Consider the following 19,360-nt stretch of genomic DNA (forward strand, 5'->3'; position numbering starts at 1 on the left):
TGGATGGATTTGCATTGGACTATTAGTCAAGAGAGTCAAGCAGTCCATGCTTCAGGATAAGATGAACAGTGTTTACTTCTGTTCTGATAAATTTTCATCTTAGAGTAGCCGTTTGCCTCCACAGAACATAAAGGTTGCCTCTGATGACTAGCTCAGAGTTGGATCGTCCCCAGAGCACATCACAAAGGCGTGAGGCGAATCCCACTTTTTGTGGCCCAGTTTGGTTCAGACGTGATGATGATAACTGGATTATTTTGTGTTTGCTTAGATCACTCTCCTGATGGACCACTTACAAATGGTGATGGCAGAGAACCTCGGACAGGAGTCAAGAGGAAGCTAGTAAGTGCATCAGAAGATGAGCATCTGGAAGAGGCAGACGAAGAGGAAAAGAAGAAAAGAGACTTGAAGGAAAAGTCTGGTTTATCTTCATCAGAAAGTGGGGAATCAGCATCCAGTTCAAGTTCTGAAAGCAGAAGTGGCTCTGATTCAGACTCTGAATCAACATCCAGAACAGATCAGGATTACATTGATGGAGACCATGACTACAGCAAAGTTGTGCAATCCAAAAAACCCAAGAGAAAAATCAAAAGAAAAGTCACCAGTGGGAAGAGGAATTGGCAGGGCAGAGGGACAGGGAGGAGGGGTAGGTGGGGGAGGTGGGGCAGATGGAGTAGAGGGGGAAGAGGTGGAAGAGGTGGACGAGGTTGTGGCAGAGGAAGAGGTGGTGGCAGGGGAGGAAGAAGAGGCCGGGGAGGCAGAGGAGCCTCGCGAGGAGCCACCAGAGCGAAACGTGCCCGAATTACAGATGATGAATTTGAAAATCTGTTTGGAGGACAATTTGGTGAGAACGTGTTTGGAGGCCGATTCAGTAGGCCGCCTCGAATCAAAACAAGGAATGAGGGCAGGAGAACTGTCCTGTATAACGACGATTCTGATAATGACAATTTTGTGCACACCGAGGATCCTTTGAACCTTGGTACTTCCAGGTCAGGCAGGGTGCGGAAAATGACAGAAAAAGCCAGGGTCAGCCATCTCATGGGATGGAATTATTGACAGATGAAAAACTTTGGAACAATTTTAAAAGAACTTCAATGGCCTTCTACTGCAGGGATTTTACCAGAAAATCTACCAAGCAAGTTGTGCGGGGACTCCACTCATGTCTCACAGTGGTGCTTTTCCATTATGTCAATTTACGTTTGTTTTAAAACTTCAGATCGCCACACTTCATTGGTCAAAACAAGCCTTATTCATTAGGCCTTAAATTACAGAAATTCTTCCCCACACACTACGAGTTCATCGCATTAAAGAGGCTTCCAGCTTCTCAATAAGAACATGATATTTTAAATCATGATTATGACTTCTCTCCCTTGTTTTGTTTTTGTATTATAGAAATAGCACCTTCTTACAGAGTTTTTATGTGGTTTCTGCCATAAATCCTTATACACAGTAATAATTATAACTTTTGCACAATACACCAATCCTAAAGGCAGCTATAAAATGTTTACAGTTTCTATATTGTAAGAAGGATCTGGATTATTTTAATCTTCCCAGGCCAAACAGTCATGAATTGTGCTGAACTGAAGTATGTCTATACTACAGTTACGGGGGTCCTGATGTGCTTTCTATCGGTTCTTTATTCGTGTAAAAAGTGACAAAGGGTTGGTGCCTTGTAAATATGTAGCAAACCTTTGATGTGGTGTGTCCTATGTGTGCATTAACTTTATTAAAAAGAGAATACTTGAGAAGTATGAATATCTAGACAAAAGGTGCCAAATGCAAAAGTTACTTGCATCTATTTTCTTTTTGTCCTCTCATATTTTTATAGTATTAATAGAGATTGTGCAGCTAAGGGGTGACTTCAACATTTGAAAGGTTCCTCCTCTTCAAAGCATAACGTGATTTTTAATAGTAGCTTGGCTACCTCTATTTACAACTACTGGAAACTTAAAAGAAAATAGATGCTATTATTCAGTATGTGTTGAAGAAGAGGCAAGCAGGAGCGTAGAGGGATGGAATTGCTCGCTGAGTTGTACAGTAACTATATCTCCATTATATCGACACAATGAAAACAAATCCAAGCAATGATCAGAGTTTTCAGAAGCGTGATGTTTTCAGCAGGTGGTAGTTTGTGCAGATAGGCCAACTGGCTCCCACGCAGTTCTGCCGCGACTTGCTCGGTGCAAATCTGTGTTTAGTTTAATTTGTCCCCTGGAGCTGATGGGGAAGCTGAACTGAGCTCTGTGCCTCTGGTGGCTAGTGGTCCCGATAACTTTCTGTTCTCGTCCTCCAGACAGACTCTTGTGTCTCAAGCTTCCAGAAGAGAATTGTTGTTGCACTGTACTTGTTATACTGAAAACTGCGAACTTGAAAACAGAACTCATTTTGGTAGTGATAGTACAGTTTGTGACAGTGCGAGGGAAGTCGGTAGTGTCTTTCCCCAGCGAAAGGCAGCGGCCTCAGTGAGCAGGAACAGGGGATTTGTCGTGGGGTGAGCTGGAGCTGGGCAGCCTCTTTGCTTAGTAGGGTCTGGTTGAAATATATATGGGACTTCGGTTTTCTCGTGTTGTTTAAAATAATCTGACAGTTCCAGCTTGGTTATGAGAGTACGTTGGTTTACACAGAGAGAACAAACGAAAAAAAAAGAGGTTAGAAATTTTTAGTGGAGTTTTTCAAGATTTCTTTTTTTTAAATTTTCATCCAGTATCCTTAAGTTCATCTGTGCACGGCTTGGTCAATAATTCTGGAAAACCTCAGGCAGCAAAGAGTGACCCATGTATATTCTCAGATGCAGAAGGAATTTAATTTTTGACTTTCTATATTAAGCACTAGCTATTTTATCTCGCTTTCCAAAAATTCTACTTAGATGCAAAATGACTTGAAAAAAAAATGCAAAGGTTTAGTTTTGTGATGGAGGAGAGTATATCCTAAATTGCTCAGAGCATTAATATGAGTTTATGGTACAGTAGAAGAATCACACTTTTTTAATAACTGTTTTGAATCAGCCATAATCCATTTCTGGACTTAATTCAGTTGTGTTTTGATGGAAATACAGCGCAGAGGCTCTCCTAGTTCTGTATTGGGCTTTAAAATATAAACACCCGTCCTATCATCTCTCTCTCATATATATATATATATATATATATACATACATATATATTTATAAAAAAAAATGTGTTATTTCTTTGATTGGTCCTCCTACATACGGTAACCAGGAATAGCATGTATGCATCAGCTCATAGTCAGAATCATACCCATTTTAGATCAGTCCTCTTGAGCTAACGTAAACACTATGGTTTCTGTTCTAAAGCCTGAAAATCTTGAAATGCAAAAGAAATGCTTTTCATATATTTCTGACTGGCCGAAGATCCACTTACTTATTTATTTTGTGTAAGGGTTGGGGGGAGATAAACACGCGGATTCCAGAGAAATCCTTTTATAATTTGTGTATTTTAGCAGCAATTAGAATAATATTAAATATGTTCTCAAATGTATCTTTTCTATGTAATGAAGTACTGTGAAGATAACAGTGAAGCATCACTTTACTGTGGCGTAAGTATTAATCATATGTGTTACATGATTAAGAGCTAGACAGCAGGGTGTGCTAGAACAACAGAACTATTGCTTATTGTAGAAGAAAATGTGTTTTTTGTTTTTTTTTTTGTGCATGAGAACCTTTTTATAAGCATGAAAAACTAACTTGTTTTTAGCTATGTTCTTTTCACTTGGTTTGGTACCTGGGTTCTTTCTCCGAGTTGGGCAGTTGATTTCTCACGGCCTCGGTCTGTGGCAGAACGATAACTCTGTAGTAACTCGGGCGCTTTCTCTCAAACCCCAGATCCTGCTAGGAGCCGCTTACGGTTGCAGAAAGCCTGATCCCAGCCCAGCGGGCGCATCGGAAGCAGTAAGCCGATGTAAGCCGTGCGCTGGCACGGTCCCCGACCCCAAAGCCGCGTGCTCGTGACCTCGCTGAGGCGCCAGCAGGCCGCAGCCTCTCCTTGCACCTTTACCGAAAGACTCCCCGGCTGGGCCTCGGGAAAGGGTTTGAAGGTCTGGGGATTCGTCAGCTCCCCGAGGCTGGCGAGGTGCGTGGGCAGGCCATGGCTTCCTTCCTGCCCTAGGGGTAGTTGTTGGGCGCCAGCGCTTCGAGGTTTCCGCTAACCCTGAAACCTCGCGTGGGCCTTCCTGCGAGCGTCGGGGTCCTGGGGGCGTTTGGAGGCACCCTGGAAAACGGGGCTTCTGCCCCCAGGGGTACCCGCGGCACGCTGCCGGCCCCTGCTTCATCCCCTGAGGAGATGGGGCTGAAAACCCCGCGTGCCTCCTTGTTCTCAGCTGTCTCCTGCCCCCAAGTCTGCTCTCTCTGTAGCACTCCCGTTTTTCCTGGACCAGGGCATCCATGACCAAGCTCGTTTTGCGGTTCCGCTGTGCCGTCGCATCAGTTTGGCCCACACTTGGCCCGCCTTTAGCTTTCTGTCATCCTTTGGTTTCCTGTTTGCCTGTTCCACCCCCGTTCTCTAGCCTCCCGTTCCTGCCCCCGCAGTTTACCTGTGAGACTCTTGGCATTTGATGATACCTTGATGAACTTTGTTTCGGCTAAACTGTTAGGGTGTAAGACTTAATTCGTTGCCTGTTGTTTGTCAAGGAGCTGAACTGTCCCGTGACATCTTTTATGTCTGCCTTACCTTGTTCTTAGCCCCCTTCCCCAGCGGCTGGAGGTGGATTAATTACAAAGGAAAGTTTGTTCTCTTGCTTCTCGGCCACCCCTCGCCCCGATGGGGCACTGTGCCCACCGTGCCGTGTCTACTGAATTATTACTCTTTTTTTTTTTTCCCCTTTGCTGCATGAATTTAATGTCAAATTTGCAAAAGTCGTGGGCTTCCTGCCTCCCGGGGTATCTCTGTTGGAACTGCCCGTGGAGCTTCTCCGTTGGTGCTTGTGCTGGGGTTGGGTCTGTGCCGTTTTATCGCTCCTTTGTCCTTGTTTTCTTCAAGCCGTGTCGTAGCTGTTGTGTGTGCGCTCCGCGTTCCCGGTGCCACATCCCTCTTCTCTCTCATCTTTCTTTTTTTGCCACCGTTATCCCACCCGTGCTCCCCTCGGAAGCTCCCTGGGGCAGCGGTGGCCTCAGGGACAGCTTCCCGAGGTTCTCCGTCACCTCCCCAGCACTTCGTAATGCGCTTCTTGGCCAGGTTCCCCAGCCATCCGGGGTGGATGTGCCGAGTGCTGTGGGAGGAAGCTGTCCTCTTTTCCTAGCTCTTCTTCTATCTCATCCCAAGTAGGAATGCCTTCTTCGCTTTCAAACTTCCGTTCCTTAACTGCAGATCACCAGTTGGAGTAAAGAGAGAGCCTGGTGGGCTCAATGTAGCATCGAAAATCTTGGGTTGCTCCTCCTAGTAACAGAAGCTGGCATAGACGTAAGCAGAGGCCGCCCCCGTCAAGTCCCCCCTGCAGGTGAACAAGCTAAATGTAGTCATTAAGAAATAACAACTTGCGAAATGATTTTTGGTTGCCTAAAATCTTGTATCCTTTGCGTATTTTGATTCTCCCTGACCGTGTTTTTAAATGCACAGCTCAGGTGCTTCTGCGTGCGGGCTGCCGGGTTCACAGAGCACTGAAAAGAGCCGACATTGGGCGCGTAGTAAAAATCGTTCTGGAGTAATTTATAAAATATGGAAAAAGGAACTAAAATGTATTGCTTTTGTCAGTGTTGGAGGCTCTGCTGACCTCAGAAAGCAAGATAACCTTGGCAGGCGTTTAAGATGCTGCTCCTAGATGGCTCTGAGTGTCTCTGACAACCGTTCAAAATCACACAGTACTAACAGGAGAAAATAAGTTTAAATCACTAATTCCTGATAAGGACCCAAGATTGCTGTTCTGTCTTTAACCTGGGTGGTCAAGGACAGGGAAAACCAAATTGCTGCAGGCGTCGGGATGTCTTGTCAGCCCTGACTGGGGTGTCCTGCTGCCGCTGGTCTGTGTCAGTTCAGTGTTTTAGAAACGCATTTGTGAGTTTACATTTCTTGATTTTTTTTTTTTTTAAATCATCATGCAAAGATTTAGAAAATGCTAATTATTTACACGATAGACTGAAGGGGCAGTTAACAATCCAAGGCTAAATCTCTATTTAGTATTGTAGGGAGCTGTCATTGTGTTCTTTCAAGTATGTATTATAGAAAATTACTGCGCATGTGCGATAGATAATTTTCAATATTAGTATATCAGAGGTTTACACATTTGAAAAAAAAACAAAGACAAAAAAAACTCCTTTATGTACAGTAAGTAACAGCCTGCAAAACTTAGTCTGAAAGTTGTCTTTTTTAGTATTAGAAACGCAAAGACCTGTTGGAAGCTTGTACATTTTTACTGTGTCATGTTCAGCCCACAGCAAACGTACACAACTGTGCTCTGAGTCCCTGAAAACGTTCCGGTGGAATTGCTGTCACAGCCTTAACTCTAGTGTTATAAAAATGGTGCTTAAATACATTTACGTGCATGGATGTGGGTACCTGACCAGGGTTTGTGCGAATTTCAAGTAAAACAAGCTGCGCTTATAACACTCCTGGCAAAGAACGGCGGCCGCATGTGTGAATTTAGTGAATTTACAGTGAATTTACAGTGAATTTACAGCCTGTGGCTGTCCGGCAAGCGTTTGAGCTCGTGGGCAACCAAGAGCACTTTGGGTTCTTGGTGTGCTTTTTGGGCCCGGCCACCCTGCTGGCTGCGGGGGTCTGGCAGCCGGGGGGGGCTCGGGCTTCCTCGCCCCGCCGGGAAACCCGAAGGCGCCGATCCTCTTCTTCAAACGGCCTCCTGAGAGAGTGGGGGCTGCCCAGATCCGCCCCGAGCCCCCGGGCTGGTCCGCGTGTTCTCCGTAGCGATACTGACATAGAGCTCCTCGTTCCTCCCCGAGTCCTTAGAGCAGACGTCATTTAGAAATAGTTGGTGTTGGAGCAGCGACATTCACGTGATTTTAGGCTCTACGGTTCATGCTCTGGATGATTTAAAATACTCCAAAAATGCACAAAGCTATTAGAATTCTGTACTTTATTGATTTATTTTTTTTTTCAGGTGATATTTATGCCCATATCTTCACATCCGCTATCTCAGGTCCCTTTAAATGAATACTTCAGGGATTTTGATGCCACTCGTTGGCAGACCAAATGTAATATTTATATGCAATGAGCTGTTAGTTTTTGTATTGTACAAATGTAAATTTGTAAAGATTTTTTTCTAGAGTTTTTTTGAAGTCACTTATGTAATCTAGGATGTTTCATTTTCCAGCTGTGGGATTGTCTTAATAAAAAAGATAAACTCTTACTTTGGTTTTGCATTGCTTACTCAGGGGTTTAGAATTAAAAAGACAAAATAAAAAGAACAATCGGCTTTCAACACGAAAGTACTTTTTGTTTTAGCTGGATAATTCCACACTTACAAACAAGGACACCTGTGTGAGCTGGATACACTGGGAGAATTTCTGGAAATTTGGCTTGCCGAGGCCTTGGGGCTAGGAAAGGAGGAGCTGGGAGGTGACAGGGATGCAGCAGAGCTCGAGGGGGACGGGATGGAGACCCCCAGTGGGGTGGCCGCAGGCTGTCTGCTGGCATTCTGGTGCCAGCAGGGCCCAAGGGGGGCCTGGGCTGCCCATGGAGGAGTCCCCCGGAGCATCTCGCTGTTTTACTCCTGGTTTAATCACAGTTTTATACGCTTAGAGCCGCAATGCGTTAATTCCTTTGCACCGTGGGAAAAATCCAATACTGTGATACAGAACCGCGCTGTTTTCCCTCTGCTGCTGAACAGAGACGGACAGATACTGCCCAAGGAGATTTTAAGCAAACGCCGTTTCTGGTTTCGGCGGAGCTTGTTCCTGCTGGGCGTGGATGCCCCATCGGTCGTTGTGCTGTGGTTTTGTGCTCTGCTGCCACTGGGCTCCAGGAAAATACTTAGATCTCTCTTTGCAGTGATGGGAAGATGGATTTTTGGCTCCTCTGACTTTTATTTTATTTTATTATTATTTTATTTTATTATTTTATTTTTTATTTTATTATTATTTTATTTTTTTTATTTTTTATTTTATTATTATTTTATTATTATTTTACTTTATTTTTCCCCAGAGCCGATGCTGCGTACTTGCTGAGCTCCCCAATGCAATCCAGTCATTGCCTGCTGCAAAGTCCGAGCAGGAGCATTTTACTTTACTCTCATTCTCTGCTGCGTTGAACATTTCCCTTCATTTTGTGTGTCAATCTTGGCATGCGAAGCATGCTCTTTTTTTATTGTTTTCTTGAAGGAGGTTGTGGTACGCATACATATTTTCATAATTTTTAAGGACTCCTGTGCTCGGCGGGCAAGGTGTGGGGCTCAGCAGAGCCGGGTCCTTCACCCTTCCCTGCCCTTTCGCTTCCAAACAGGAGGCTTCAAAGGTTGGATATTTCTGCATTTAAACCTGGCCTGGTGCAAAAGGGAAGAGAAGTTAGGGGTGAAGGCGACCTGCGGCTGGCCCTGGTCTCCGGCAGCGAGAGCAGCAGGCTGGGGCTTCCCGTGCCCTTCCACACCAGGCTAGGGTAACCGGGCAGTGAAATAACTTTTTTCCTCGCTGTTTCACACTCAGCTCAGCCTTAAAAGGGCTACTTTTAAAAACATTTGCCCAATCTTTTATGCAGAGCCTGGCAGACGGAATAACTGGGGTGAAGAATAGCAAGAACGGAGGAGCAGGGAAGATAAACAGGCTTGATAGCGCAGCACATAAGCTGCTTGTTTTGTGCTGAAACGGGAACATGCAGGCATTTTTTCCAAAAGAAGCAATTAACACTTTTTAAATAGCTATATTATGCAGTCAAAAAAAAATAAAAATGCTGTGTTTACTGCAGTTGGGAATGTATTAGGTTTATTCACTGTAACAAAATGGGTTTTGTTTAAGACAGGGAACTGATAAAAGACTCTAAAACCAAACTTCTGATGAAAGTTCCTGAATGTATGAATCCGAGTGAAGAAGGAAAACAGATTTGTTAGCACGGACAGCAGCTATTAGCAAGCTCGCTACGTAAATGCTCTCTGATTCTTAAAGATATTAGTTATTAGGAGCGTTTTGTGATTTCAGGGACAAGAGGCTTCTTGTTTGCACCAAAGTTTCCCTAGTTCTTGTTGCGGCATCTTCAGGGCAGCTGGGATCCACTTGGTTCTGCTCCTGCCTTGCCCCCAGCACCCCGAATCCCAGCACCCCCGTGTAGGTGCCCCTTACCTCCCCTCTTCTTCTTCCCATCCTCCCTCACCGTGCCCTGCTTTACTTTTGCTTGCAATCAATTTCTTTCCCGATCATCTCTCTTCCAAATTCTTTTCCCCAAAAACTACGCTTGTTTTTCCATCGCTAAAGGAAATTCTGCCGCGGATACAAAGAAAGGTGCGAAAGCACCGCAGTGTGCTGCGCCTCCCGGTGGGGGTGGGATTGGGTCCACTCCAACCGTGGGCAGAGCACAAAGACCTGCGAGGACAGAGGCGGGTGGCTGCTGGAGAAACTCAGGTGCAAGCTGGCCACAGAGGGGGCCTCGAGATGTTTCCTCTCTTTTTGCCCCGTTTTCCTGCGTTTTAACCGCGCCTACTTAAAGTTTAAAAAATGTAAATGGCGAATGCAGCAGATGTGCATCAATACCCCGCGTGACAGAGAACTACGGGATTTTTCCCTTTTGTCTCAGGGCTGCTGAAAAAGCGCTGGAGGAAGATGTTGAAATGGGCGCCCCATATAGATACCGCCGCACGAGAAAGCATGCCCGCTCCCTTGTGCTGCCACATAATAGAGTTAAAAAGAAATAAGTCTGATTTCCATACTGACTCACTGCTCGCACTTTGTTTAGCGACTGTTGAATCCCATTTCGCTTCAGCTGGTTGCGAGGCAGTGACAGGTGCAGAATCTCCTCTTTTTGTTCTCACGGCAGATGCAAGCAGGGGAGAGAGCGATGTGTTTCTAGCCCATAAAGCATCAATAGAATAACGTTAAATTAAGACTAAAACATTTCTGATGAATGAAAGCAGAAGCATAAATTTCCAGGAAGAAAATATGTTCTACAAGAAACCCAAGTTTTCAAACTTGCAAAATGGGGGTTTGTTTTAACACCAGACGTTTATAATTTATTTTAATGTTCTTGTAGCTCGAGTGGCAACAGCACCGCAAGTGGGGAAGGGGCAGGTTCCCTTCTGGGGCCGTTCCTGCCCCTCTATCCCCCGACCTGGGCAGCCGGGTGGCAGGGACACGGCATGTGCATTTTGGAGGAGCAGGAGGAGGATGCTCCTCTGCCAGCACGGCTGTATGAGGTTCACTCCCAGCAATGCTGCAGATCCCTTCCCAAACCCAAGGGCTTCAGCACGCCTAGCGCACGGAGAGGGGGCAGGCACGGACCCAGCACGTTGGCCACAGCCCGTATGCTCCTCACTGTAGCCCGCTCTTCCAGACGCCAGCATCACAAGGTGCCTGGGCAGGAGCTGTTTTTTTTCCCTCCAAGAACGTTCCTGAGGTCTTGGCGTGTCCCTGGCCTACATCAGAAAGTTCAAAAAATTCGGTTTCTTTCAAGGGTTTTCCTCATAACGTGGTATCTCATGCGTATGCCGTTCCTAAACGGGGGGAGGGTAGCGTTGGGTTTGGTTTTGCTTTTTTCTTTAAACGGCTAACTCGCATTTAGGAAAGGCTAAAATAAAGGGAGTAGCTTCACTTGAGTTTGACCACTTCGCTGCTTTTTCAGCTGGGGGCATGCAGCGGGGGCAGGAGCGGCCGTGTTAGAGGCGAGTTCTGCTCCGGGCTCCGACGGGACCCCCTCTCATCCAGCACCAGCCCTCCGTGGAGGCAATCAAGATGAGACCGGGAACGTCCCCTTCCACCAACAAAATCCCTGAGAAAACAGAAACTGGAGCAACTTCAGCGTGTCACGGAGCGGCGAGAGGAGGCACCGAAGGCAGCAGCCGATCTCAGTGCACTGACGGGAGCGGGGCCTGCCGACCAGCCTCACCCCAAACTGGCGTATTTCCACCAGCCTGCAGTGTAATTAAAGCCCTTTATGCATAGTAATGGTTGCGCTAATTAAATGTTGCTGTTTATTATTAAATAATGGAGCTCATTAGCATGTGCTGTGCTGCGGAGATGCTCGCAGCTCAGCGCCGGTGCCTGGCTCGACCCAGCCAACCCGGGGATACGCTGACCCCAAATCGCCCCCGTTTTGTCAAGTTTGTGCTGACAGCGTCGAAGCATTTGGACTTGTCTGGGCAGAGGTATTTTAAATTGGGAACATTTTAATAGGCTGTGCAGTGAAACATCCATATGCATGCTGCTTGGGGTCACTTTTGATCCCTTTACAGCGTTCCATAGGCACTGGAAAAATCGGATATCCAGCACATTCCCACGGGGAACATTTTTGCATTTGTACAAAGCTAAATTGATTGCAAGCACGCAGCCAGTACTATGGCAAATTTAAGCTTGTTGTTTTGCTGGTACATCGTATAACAATGTTTTTATGAAAGCTGTGTAGTCGCTACACAGATAATTTTCAAATTTCCTGAGCTAAGCTGAGCAGTGGTGTATTAAAGATTCATATATGTTGAAATATTCACAGTATAAAGTCTTAACGCACACAACGGTAATTCAAAACACTCCAGCCTTTGGGTCAAAATAGAAGCCAAGAAAATAAAAAAAAAAAAAAAAAAAAACACAACAAGGCAGTGCTGAAACCCGACTTGTTTTTACCACTCTGTTGCCCACAGCCCCGGTGAATCAGAGTCCTGTTTGCTCCTCGTTTCGTGTGATTTATTATCAGAGGGGCCAGCTGGGACCGCTGTGGTTAACGGACTGTCAGCATTTCCATTACCGGCGCTTTATAGCTCAGCCATAAACGTTTGCTCAGATCTGCGATGTTCCAAACCCTGGGCTTAGGAAGGCTTCTTCTTTTTCCCCCAGAACTTTACTTTCAAGTGATTTATTTAAATAAAAGCTAATGAAAATAAGAATCTCTGAAGTTAGAGGCTCGTGATGGCTTCTTTGTCTCTGGAGAGAGGCAGGGAGCTCTCAGAGGCATCTTCATTACCTATAGCTGCAAAGCACGTGTATGCTCACCAAAATAGCTTCGCGTGAGTTTAGCAACATATGGTGGAAACTGCAATTATTTGAAAGCTAGGTTGATAATTTACATTTTCGTGTACAGTCTAAAGTGCAGAAATCCACACCAAGCTGTAGAAGCCTTGTTCCTTATGTGACACGAGAGCAGACGTCATCGCCACGAGCAGTGTAAAGTCCCGGGGGAGCCGATCTCTTATCTCTTATCAAGCAGCCATGAATAGTTTTGGATCAGTGAAGGACTCAGGACCTTGCGCTGCCCGGCCTTCGCACACGCTGGAGGCTGGGGGTTTTCTCCTCTTTATGGCTGGTGGTGAAAAGATCCCATTAAGGTAAAGTTACGCTCAGGATTTAATGCGGGCCCATTCCCTATTGCCATTATACAGTAGCCATCGTCAATAAAAACCGTCTGCTTCCAGTTAATGTGTTTTTCAAAAGACTTGGCAAAAAATGAGTTTTTAAGAGATTTTCTGCACATTGTGGTTCTGGGCGCTGATAAAAGCTAAGCCACGCGCTGTGAGCTGTTGGGCTGTGGGTTGGTGATGCACCCAGACCTAACGGGCACCTGTAGGAACATAAGCAAGAAACGCCAGTTTGACAGAAAACCAAAGCCAAAATTCCTTTTGCCAATATTAGCAGAGCTACCTGGAGGGCTCAGGGAACGAGGGAACTTCCAGGAAAGCTTTGGGAAAGCATTGCTGCAGCACTGCTGAGCTGGTCACTCCTTTGCTTTAGCCCTGCTTCATACTTTACAGCACACAAATAATACCCATGAATGCATTATTTCCATCATTATTTCCCCAAGGAGCTGGCAAGAAACTTAATTCTTTTTTCTATTTAGGTGCACAAGCAATGTGTTGCTTCCAGCAGCCGAGCCTGGCCGCGCTGATGCCAGGAGCAAGCTCCGTGCTCAAAGCCCAGCACCCAACGATGAGTGTCTCGATCGCTCACCATTACTGCACAACAGATTTACAAAGTATTGCTTTGTAGTAATGCATTAAAAATGGGCTATGGGGATATGAATTGTGAAACGGGATCCTAATCTCTTTTCTGTCCCCAGGTTTCACACCTGTGTGCGCTTCTCTCTGTGTTGAGGTCCTCAATGCAAGAATTGGGTGAAAAGCAGGCACTAAGGGGAGCGAACTGAGTGTTCGGAAGGTGAAACTGCAGCTCCGGGTGGCTTGGGAGAAGCAACAAAGAGGCTGTTAATTGGGGAAATCCCAATTAGAGGATCTCGGGGTCAGGAAACAGACTGCAATTGCAGAGCTGATGCTGCAGTGGACCTCAGGAGCAACCCTCAGCCCTGTGGCAGGCAGGAGGGTGCCCTGCTGGAAAAGCAGCCGCTTGTCCCCAAGGGTTAGGGGCAGGGCCAGGAGGGGCAGGTCATTAAAATCCAGCGCTAGCTGGATTGTCCTCCAGAGGCAGGGAAAACTGTAGGCAGAACAAAAGACGCAGCTCATGAAGGTGGCTTATAAATAATTACCATTACAAGCTTTAAATAGCCTTGTGTTTCTCAGAAGGACGAGGCTCAGGGGCAGGGCTGGGCCCTTCCCATCAATGCCAGCACGGGCTGGTGGCCCCACCGCTGCCGACAGCGGAGCAAGAAATTGTAGGCGATGCCCGTGCTTGGAAAAGCGCAGGGAAACCTCGGGGCAGGCTGGCTGCTCCTGCACGCCGGGCTCAATTCCTGCCCGGCCCGGCTGGAATTTCTCATCCCCCATCCGATCCGTCATGGTTTTGTTCCTGTAAACTTAAAAGGAGTCGGATTACTTCTGAACCGATCCCCAATGAATTACCCCTGGTGAACATCGTGCGAAGCAGCGATTTTTTATCTCGTTCCCGCTCGTGTGAGCGGTACCCTGCTGATGGAAACCTTTGCCTACAGGCAGTGTATTTCAGCGGTGATGGTGGATGAGTCTTCTGCTGCCCATAAAAGCCAGAGAAACGCAGAGATATTGCTTGTGTTTTCCCATTTTCTTTCTTTTTATAGTTGTCTGCATCCGATCTATCATAACAGATGTCTTCTCCAAGTTCCTTCTACGTTTTTTAAAGGTCTGACTGGTGAAACACCTTAAAGAAGGCAACAGGAACATGACTGTAAACTGGCAATTAGTGGGAAGAAACACTCACTTATGATTTTTTAATAATTTCTATGAAACATTAAGGGTCATATTGCTGAAACCCGCTTATTTGTCTTGCACTGAGAGCTCATCAGAAGCACTTATATCGCTAAATTGACCAGCAAGCCACATTTAGAGAAGTAATTTAAAATGAAAAATATCAAGTGACTTACAAAATGCAGATCCTGGGGCAGAGGCTTTTACATCTGTTAGGTTCTGATCTTCCTGCCACTGTTAAAACCAACAGCCCTAATGGCAGCAAAGCGGATCCCTGCAGCTTGCAAGCTTACAGCAGGCAGACCCGGTCAGTCAGAAGTGTTTGTGGTATTTTGAGGGACAAAAATAGGATTTGGCCACCACCAGCCCCTGGAGAACCAAGGGTCAAAAGTGGTCCTCAAGGAGCACTCCAATTATTTGGTGTAGTTTGGGCCTTTTGACCTCTCTTGATTCAATTAAGCCTGCGTCAAACCAGGGTACGGCCGCCATCTTCAGAGGGTTTTGAGGCTTAATTAAAGGTCTTTGAAACACTTGGAAAAAAAGATGTCGAAGAGCAAACCACTGATGAAAGCAGATTATTTAAGGATTAGTGAACACATCAGGTTCTGGAAGACCAGCCGATCCTGGGACCCCCTGGGAGAGGAGATTTTTCAGAGGCGGGTTTGCAGCTGCTGGACGTGGGCACTGGAAACCAGCCAGCAGCACCCTGCTGCTCACCAGGAGCCTCTGCTGGGAGGGGGAGGGCAGGGCTTCACCCACCAGGTCACTTCTTGTCCCTCCCTTGTGGCTTCTGCCGTCCGGACAGGACTTCTGACACCCTGTTGGGGCAGTACTGCGGTGTCTCCATTTTTTTTAGAATCCAGTTGTACGAAAAATTCAAGATTTATCTATGTATTCTTATAGATGCTCTATTCTCCACTGGAAAGAAAAAGGAGGAAAAAAAAAAAGAATGCACAGTTCACAGTTTAACCGCATTTCCATTTTTCCATTTTATTATTTCTCTACTGTTTATAGTATAAATAAGGAAGGCTGAGATTTTGGAACAGACTCCTGAAGATCTCAGTTTAAAAAGCTGTTACTTTATAAGCAATGTTTGTGAATTCAGGTCCCCAGCAATGTGGTTATTTTGCTTAGCTGCTATAAATACTTTATGAAAATGTCTACCCTGTCAAAGAGAATATGAGTTTGCTGAGTGTTGAACAGAGCTGCAGAAATGCATATTAAAGATTCACAAGCCAGACCACAGGCTTCATTCAGGAGAGCCTTTCTCGTGACTTTTTCAGCTGGTGGTGTGCTTCACGGACACGAGAATGTTTGTATCATCCTTTGCCTAAAAAAGCTGATTTAAGGCACAGCTTAATGGCCTTATTGAAAGAAACATGACTTTCAAAGCTGGCAATTAAGAACTGAGGATTCTGGCAAAGGCACCACATCCCCACTGCTGAAATCGTCCGCGCTTTGTGCTCGCACTGGGGTCTGCCTGGCTTGCAGGGAGCGAGCCCTGGATGTAGCTCCTAACCCGGGATGCAACACGATGGGGGCTGAGCACAACGGAACGCATCCATATTCCAATTACATCCTGAATGGCATTTGTTTATTAAATACTAAGCTATAGCTATCAGATTTTAACTTGCCTAATTTTTTTCTCTAACAAAGCACAATTTATTTGAATGGGTGCAGCAATCAATTACTCAGGGCAGCGTAGCGCGCTGCAGTCATCTGGGCTCTCCTCTGTCTTACTGCACTTACTTTTTTTTTTTCTTTTCTTTCTTTTTTTTTCCAAGGAAATGTAATCTTCCACATGTATTAGCATAATTTCTTGTGAAAGTGACTGTGCTAAAGTCATTGACAAATGCAGTTTGCAAACCAGAATATTTTTCAGGGAGATTACTTCCTTCTGGGGAGATATGCAAATACAGCCTTATTTTTATTCAAATATCTTATGAATTATCAGTGGGAAATTAGTTTGTGATTGTTCCTCAATCATTACACAAGGCACCTGTACACCGACTGCCTATTAGGAGTAGCTATTTATAACGCTTAATGAGTCAACTCCACCAAGGTCAGATGATATAAATGGTGCTGCTGGATTCACACAGGCACCGTTCATTAAGGATTAGCATCTGCTGTCTAGTAGCAGAAAAACATTGAAGTAGTTGCTTTGCCTTCACTTGTTGCTCTAAGATGAACATCCCTTGGGGTTTTGCTTTGTGATATTTCACGTGTTTGTGCAATGCAGACACAGGAGATAGCAAGCAGCAACTGGGATCTCGTAAGGTCAAGCCTCCGGCTTTCAGGGGGCGCCAGGGGCTGAACGGTGACGAAGTGCGAGCCCTCAGCCCTCCGGCTCTGCACAGGCTGGCAGCTGGTGGAAACCCAGGGCTGGGTGCTTCAGGACTATGAGCTCCTCGGATGGGTTTCCGGGCTCTACAGCACAGCAGGACAGAGCTGGGAGGGACCGCTGCAGAGCTAGGGGTTGTGAGTCCAAAAAGCAAACCCCAGCGTCCTGCTGAGCACCGACCATTTATTTCTATGCGGTTGCTTGGGGTTAAAATCCCCTGCAGAGATGTTAGGAGTATGATTATGGCGGCACAAGACCGTATCACCTGCAATACGTATTTCTATGCCACGAGGGCCCCACTGAACGTTCAAATCAACAATTTGTTACCACAGCCGTAAAGTTAAACATTGTCCGGCTGTACCCCTGTCAGCACGGGGCCTCGCTCCCTCAGCAGCAGCCGGGGCACCAAGGGCGAGCCCTGGACACCGGGACTGGAGGAGCTGGGGGCAGCTCTCGGGGCCCCTGTGAGCCCTCGCACCATGCCCCCGCCACACTGACGTCCCCAGGCCTTCCTACCAAGTGCAGACGGAGCCACCCAGGAGCTGGCTTTATTCCCCTGGCCGCCTGCCGGCCTGCACCCGCTGCCTGCCAGCAAGCTTCAGCAGCAGCAGCGCTTTCGGGAGGTGCCGAAAGCCTGCGCGGCTGTAAAGGCAGCAAACGCTCCCTTTGGAGCGATCCCGGTCCCCGTCCATCACTTCTTTCATGAAGGTTCAGCAGAGCAAAGCCTCGGCTGTGGGGACGGTCTGGGATTGCTGCCGAGCCCGCGTTGAGGCGCAGGAGGAGCAGCAGGCCGGGGCTGCAGCGCCGCTCAGCGCAGCAGCACTCGGGCACCTCACCTTTTGTCTTTTACTCATTAAGAAAGAGAACCGTGAGTTTTGGATCCTCGTGGTTAAGCAAACAATTCTGTTTTAGAAACGTTTTGCCGTTTTTTTCAACACTTCTCTCCTTGTGGGCACGGCAAAACCCCACGGTAAGCATCAGCCCCTCAACCTGCCCGGCCTCCGAGCAGGGGAGCCCAGCCCCGGCCCCGTGGCAACGTGACTGCACAGGACAGCAAGAGCAAATCCTCCAGCAACCCCTGGAGCTTAATGGGAGCCCAGGTAATTATCACCCGGACTTGTCCTGTCTCCGGGGACAACTGCGAGGAGCGGGGTGCCGCACGGCCTGACGTCAGAGCTGAGCCCCAGTGAAGCCACCGGAGGAATTCTCCGGCACCTCGGTGTCACGCCGTGAATAGGAACGAGCAGGGGAAAGGTTTGCTCTGCGCTGGGACCCGGAGTGCTGATGAATGTTAACAGCTCGTAAAAGAGCCTGTGCTCCTCCATATTAATAATGCATCCGGAGCAGTAAGGAGTGATTGTGCAATAGAAACAATAATTGCAACGTTTAAGGGAAAATAAGCAGATGAGCCGATGTGAAAGTTCACTTCATTTGCACAGCATAATTTTGCTTTTTATCCTAGCCTGCGAGATGACTAAATGCTGGATGACAGGGGAATCGAGGAGGTCATCTGTCTTTTGCAAGTATTAGTGCTCTGGGTATTTGGATGTTAACATTTCAATGGCTTTTCTTTGAGAGGGGGCACAAGGCGAGCGCCAGAAGGAGCGTGCTATTTCCCCGATCTCTACAGATGTTCCCTGCGCCTGGTCCTTCTCCTTTCATTTGCAGAGCGCATCTGCCTGACGGCACGGGAAATGATTCATCAGGCGCTGAGAGGTGCTGCGCATCAGTCTTCTCCGCGTTGTTGTATTTTTCTCTAATTCAGACTTTGGATTTTAAGAGCGGAACGCTTTCTGTTCCCAGCAATGGCTGCAGGCACGAGGTCTCGCTGCGGTGGCTGTGAGCATCTCTGTAAGGATTCCTTTCCAAAGATTATCAGAGGTTTGTTTGTGTAACGAGTCCGTGCAGCATTTTGGAGTCCCCACAGCGGTTCCAGGTGGGAGCAGGCACTGCTCAGGGGCTGTCGATGTCTCCGGCAGGACACGCTGATCCCGACCTCGCTGGGCCACCACCAGGCCCTCAGCCACAACTCCTGCTCTGCTGGCAAAGGGGCTGGTGGGCATCTGCAGCATGGCAATGCTGCGTGTCGCTTTCCTGGGGCAGGCACATCTGGGAGAATCCCAGAGCGGAGCAGGGAGCGTTTTGCCTGCGGGAGCCGCCTCCTTGCCCAGCCTGAGCCAAGGGATTTCAGCAGCTACTCCAGCATCGGCTGCGTCTTTTTTTTCCTGAGCAAGCAGAAGGCAGAGGTTGCTCCCTGCACACTTCATAACGCTCAGCTGGGAAATCCCAAGGACAGGGAGCAGAAATAATTGGATAGAAAATGACAAAGTGGCATTATTACATATTATAGACTTTCTGCTGGATCGATACATGTCAGAATGTGTTTTGTAGCCTGGAGCTATCAGCTACAGAAGTTCTCCACGGCGCTCCTCGAAGTTCAGTGCTTTGGTTTTCCTCTGCACAGGCTGAGCCCACACCCCATCATTACCTGGGTATTTTCCAAGCAGGAACACGGGAAAACACCGCTGCTTATGCACAGGTCTCCTCAGTAAATTTCCACCCTGATTAACAAAAGGCTTTACTTAAAATAGCCTTCTTCCTCCCTGCTCCTCTCTGCACCACTATTGCATCTAAGCACTCAATTAACCAGGGAAGCGGAGCTAATAGCTACAAGGGGCAGCACAGCCCACAACACGCTCGGCGTGGCGGCCTCATCCTGCCAGCACCCCCCTTTGGCTGAGTGCTGCAGCAGAGCAGGAAAATGGGCTCTAGTTACTGCTGGGGCAGGACAGCGGGTGCAGGAAGGCTGCTGCGAGCACC

The 19,360-nt window shown here is 47.2% G+C and overlaps 2 protein-coding genes across 3 annotated transcripts in view; one reads left to right on the forward strand and one right to left on the reverse strand.

Annotated features, from left to right (window-relative positions):
- Positions 1–7,308, forward strand: part of BRWD3 (bromodomain and WD repeat domain containing 3) — a 55,177-nt gene extending 47,869 nt beyond the window's left edge. For both annotated transcript variants that reach the window (XM_067005382.1, XM_067005383.1), the window contains exon 40: positions 269–7,308. In XM_067005382.1, the coding sequence (XP_066861483.1) occupies positions 269–1,053 (785 nt within the window). In that variant the 3' untranslated portion in view covers positions 1,054–7,308. The remainder of the gene's footprint in view (positions 1–268) is intronic.
- Positions 1–19,360, reverse strand: part of SH3BGRL (SH3 domain binding glutamate rich protein like) — a 223,412-nt gene that overhangs the window by 115,566 nt on the left and 88,486 nt on the right. The window lies entirely within an intron of this gene.

Source organism: Anser cygnoides, chromosome 13 (genome assembly GCF_040182565.1).
Source record: "Anser cygnoides isolate HZ-2024a breed goose chromosome 13, Taihu_goose_T2T_genome, whole genome shotgun sequence".
Classification (NCBI taxonomy): domain Eukaryota; kingdom Metazoa; phylum Chordata; class Aves; order Anseriformes; family Anatidae; genus Anser; species Anser cygnoides.